Source organism: Olea europaea, chromosome 8 (assembly GCF_002742605.1).
Source record: "Olea europaea var. sylvestris chromosome 8, O_europaea_v1, whole genome shotgun sequence".
In the NCBI taxonomy this organism is placed as follows: Eukaryota; Viridiplantae; Streptophyta; class Magnoliopsida; order Lamiales; family Oleaceae; genus Olea; species Olea europaea.
In genome coordinates this window covers 20,638,353-20,642,562 of record NC_036244.1, presented here as the reverse complement: position 1 = coordinate 20,642,562, position 4,210 = coordinate 20,638,353, and the positions used below count along the sequence as shown (strand labels likewise).

Below are 4,210 nucleotides of genomic sequence, written 5' to 3'. Positions count from 1 at the left end.
AAGGCTTGGTTCCAATCACTACCGTATGACTCAATTACAACTTGGGATGATTTGGCTCAGAAATTCATCACCAAGTACTTTCCACCTTCTAAATCAGCTCAACTTCGCGGTGAAATTAGCCAATTCAAACAACTCAACTTCAAGCCATTCTATGAATCCTGGGAAATATTTCATTATTTGCTTAAGAGATGTCCTTAACATGGGTTCCAGAAATGGGTGCAAATTGAGATATTTTATAATGGGCTAAATGGGCAGACAAGGACTATGGTAGATGTAGCTGCGGGAGGCATTTTAATGGCTAAAACAGCAGAGGCTACATATGTTTTATTGGATGACATAGCCACCAACAATTACCAATGGTCAAGTGAGAGATCGGGTGTAAAGAAAGTAGCAGGACTTCATGAAGTGGATCCCATCACTGCACTAGCAGCTCAAGTTGCATCACTCACAAATCAGATAGTCATACTTACCACTCAAGGAAATCAACAGAAGGTAGATTCAGTCATGAGTACTTCTTCTTCACGCCAAGAGACAGAGGTTGCAAACGAGTAGGCCCAATATGTCAACAGTAGAAACTACAATCAAAGAGGAAGCTACCAAGCTAATCACTATCATCCAGGGCTGAGGAATCACGAGAACTGGTCATATGGCAACAGCAGAAATACACTTCAACCTCTACCCGAATTCAACACTCAGAATTCTGATGGGAAACCACCATTGGAAGACATCCTTGGGACATTCATTTATGAGACAAGATCACGCTTCAACAATGATGAATCACGTTTGGATAATATTGAAACACATGTGTCCAACATGGGAGCCACAATGAAGAATCTTGAAGTGCAAATTGGCCAATTGGCTACCTCAATGAAGTCTCAGCAAAAAGGAAAATTTCCAGGTGATACAGAGGTCAATCCAAAGGTGCACTGTAAAGCTATTGTATTAAGGAGTGGCAAGCAAGTTGGAGAAAATGAACTCACTGAAGATAGCAACCCCACACCTGATAAGGAGAAAGAACAAGTAGTAGAAGAGCAAGAAAAGCAGGCCAAAGGAACAAATAAGGCCCACAAAACTTACTTCGTATCCTTCCCTGACAACCCACCAATTCTCACACCACCACTTCCATTTCCACAGCGTTTTCAAAAGAAAAAATTTGATAATTAATTTGCAAAATTTTTAGAAATTTTCAAGAAAATTCACATTAATATTCCTTTTACAGATGCTTTGGAACAAATGCCAAATTACGCAAAGTTTATGAAGAAAGTGATGTCAAAGAAGCGAAAATTGGAGGAATATGAAACAGTAAAATTGACAGAAGAATGCAGCGGTATTATTCAAAAGAAACTTCCTCAGAAGAGAAAAGATCCGGGCAGCTTCACTATTCCATGTACCATTGGAAGCTCTTCCTTTGAAAAGGCCCTCTGTGATCTAGGAGCAAGCATCAACTTAATGCCGTTATCAGTATTCAAGAAGTTAGGCCTCGGGGAGGTCAAGCTAACAACAATGACTCTACAACTAGCTGATAGGTCCCTCACCTACCCACGAGGAATTATTGAAGACATGCTGGTAAAGGTCGACAAATTCATCTTTCCAGCTGATTTTGTGGTATTGGATATGGAAGAAGATCAGGAAATTCCACTGATTTTACGCAGGCCATTTTTAGTAACTGAAAGGGCATTAATTGATGTACAAGGGGGACAGTTGACATTGAGAGTGAATGAAGAAGAGGTGAGGTTCAACATTTACCAAGCAATGAAGTACTCAGATGACAATGACACTTGCCATAGGATTGACTTCATTGATTCTGCTATGAGAGATGAGAAATTATGTATTGAAGATCCTCTAGAGCAATGTATGATGTTTAGTACAACAAAGGATGATATTAGCACTTTTGGAGAGTACATCAGGAGCAAGGATTTGGTTGATTACATATTGGCTCTTGAGTCTACATCAGTTGTGGAAAACCCATAATGTGAGGATATTCAATAGTCAGAGGAAGCAGATGACAAAGAAAGCAATGAAAGCAGTAAAATTGAACTGAAGCAACTACCAGATCACCTTCGCTATGCATTTCTGGGGAACAAGTCTGCATTTCCAGTAATTATTTCTTTATCACTCACCAGAGACAAAGAGGATAGATTATTGAAAGTGGTGAGAGATCATAAGGCCGCTTTGGGATGGTCGATAGTTGACATCAAGGGGATAAGTTCTACAATCTGCATGCATAAAATCCTCACAGAAGAGTCTTACAAGCCATCTATCGAACATCAAAGAAGGTTAAACCCAGCAATGAAAGAAGTGGTTTGAGCGGAGATTCTAAAGCTATTGAAGGCAGGGATATTTTTGTCATTTCAGACAGTGAATGGGTCAGCCCAGTGCGAGTGGTACCAAAGAAAGGAGGGATGACAGTAGTTAAGAACGACAACAATGAGCTAATTCCAACAAGAACAGTAACTGGCTGGAGGGTGTGCATTGATTACAGGAAACTGAATAAGGCAACTAGAAAGGACCATTTCCCACTGCCGTTCATAGATCAAATGTTGGACAGATTAGCTGGCTACTCTTACTATTGCTCTCTTGATGGATATTCGGGCTACAACCAGATTGCTATAGCACCAGAAGATCAGGAAAAGACAACCTTCACCTGTCCATATGGAACTTTTGCTTACAGATGGATGCCATTCGGGTTATGCAACGCACCGACCACTTTTCAGAGATGCATGATGGCAATCTTTGCAGACATGGTTGAAGACATCATGGAGGTATTTATGGATGGCTTCTCGGTATTCGGTACTTCTTTTGATAACTGCCTTCATAATCTCTCCTTAGTGCTGCAATGCTGCAAGGAAAGGAATTTAGTTCTCAACTGGGAAAAGTGCCACTTCATGGTACAAGAAGGTATTGTGCTAGGCCATCATGTTTCGGCGAGGAGATTGGAAGTGGACAGAGCAAAAATTGATACAATTGAAAAGCTACCACCACCCACCAATGTCAAAGGGATTCAAAGTTTCTTAGGGCACGCTGGATTCTACAGGAGATTTATCAAAGACTTCTCAAAAGTCGCAAAACCCCTATGTAACCTTTTGGAGAAGGACACAACGTTCGTATTTGATGATGACTGCTTACGGGCTTTTGAAACCATAAAGGCAAAATTAGTCACTACCCCAGTGATGGTAGTACTAGATTGGGATCAGCCATTTGAGGTTATGTGTGATGCTAGTGATTACGCATTAGAGGCAGTTTTGGGACAAAGGCATGATAAGATTTTTCGGGCAATCCACTATGCCAGCAAAACTCTTAATGGAGCTCAACTAAATTACACAACCAAAGTGATAATTTACATGGACCATGCTGCAAACCGTTATCTCTTTCAAAAGAAGGATGCCAAGCCACGCCTAATTCGATGGATACTGCTACTACAGGTATTTGATGTAGAGATTCGGGATAAGAAAGACAGTGAGAATGTCGTTGCAGACCATCTCTCACGATTGGAGAATGAAAAGGTGGTGGATGACAATCAAATTCGAGAAACGTTCCCCGAAGAGATCTTGCTAGCTGTATCAACAAAGATCCCATGGTATGCTGATTTTGTTAACTATTTAGTATCTGGAAGATTGCCACCTGACTTGACCTTTCATCAAAAGAAGAAATTTCTATATGATGTCAAGTCATTTCTGTGGGATGATCCAATCTTGTTTAAAAGGTGTGCTGATAGAATAATTAGGCGGTGTGTCCTTGTGGAAGAAACGCGATCAATCATGCAGCATTGCCATTCCTCACCCTATGGAGGTCATTTCGGTCCTACACGTACTGCTGCAAAGGTATTGCAATCTAGTTTCTATTAGCCAAATTTGTTCAAAGACTGCTATGCTTTTGTGAAGACATGTGACCGCTGTCAGCGCACTGGAAACATTTCAAGACATCATGAGCTACAATTAACCAGTATGCTTGAGGTGGAATTATTTAATGTGTGGGGTATTGATTTCATGGGTCCATTTCCACATTCCTTTGGTCAAGAGTATATTTTTCTCGCAGTAGATTATGTGTCTAAGTGGGTTGAAGCCATTGCCACACCAACAAATGATGCAAAGGTGGTGTTGAAATTTTTACAGAAAAATATCTTCACTCGGTTTGACACGCCTAGAGCAATCGTAAGCGATGGAGATACACATTTCTGTAACAAGCTGTTCAATTCTCTTCTAGCTAAGTA

At 40.6% G+C, this 4,210-nt stretch overlaps 1 protein-coding gene across 1 annotated transcript; it reads left to right on the top strand.

The window, feature by feature from the left end:
- The first annotated feature begins 264 nt into the window (after positions 1–264).
- On the top strand, positions 265–2,307 carry LOC111398428. Its single transcript, XM_023025327.1, has 4 exons — positions 265–548; positions 657–1,135; positions 1,220–1,920; positions 1,990–2,307. Exons 1-4 carry the CDS (start codon positions 265–267, stop codon positions 2,305–2,307), a joined length of 1,782 nt encoding a protein of 593 aa, XP_022881095.1.
- Positions 2,308–4,210: the final 1,903 nt, after the last annotated feature.

What these genes read in the sequence shown, in the direction of transcription:
- LOC111398428 (XM_023025327.1), top strand. Translation starts at nt 265, where the DNA reads ATGGTAGATGTAGCTGCGGGAGGCATTTTAATGGCTAAAACAGCAGAG. An exon ending in ACCACTTCCATTTCCACAGC is followed by an intron (nt 1,136 to 1,219) that starts GTTTTCAAAAGA and finishes TTCCTTTTACAG; the next exon opens with ATGCTTTGGAACAAATGCCA. An exon ending in ACATCAGGAGCAAGGATTTG is followed by an intron (nt 1,921 to 1,989) that starts GTTGATTACATA and finishes GATATTCAATAG; the next exon opens with TCAGAGGAAGCAGATGACAA.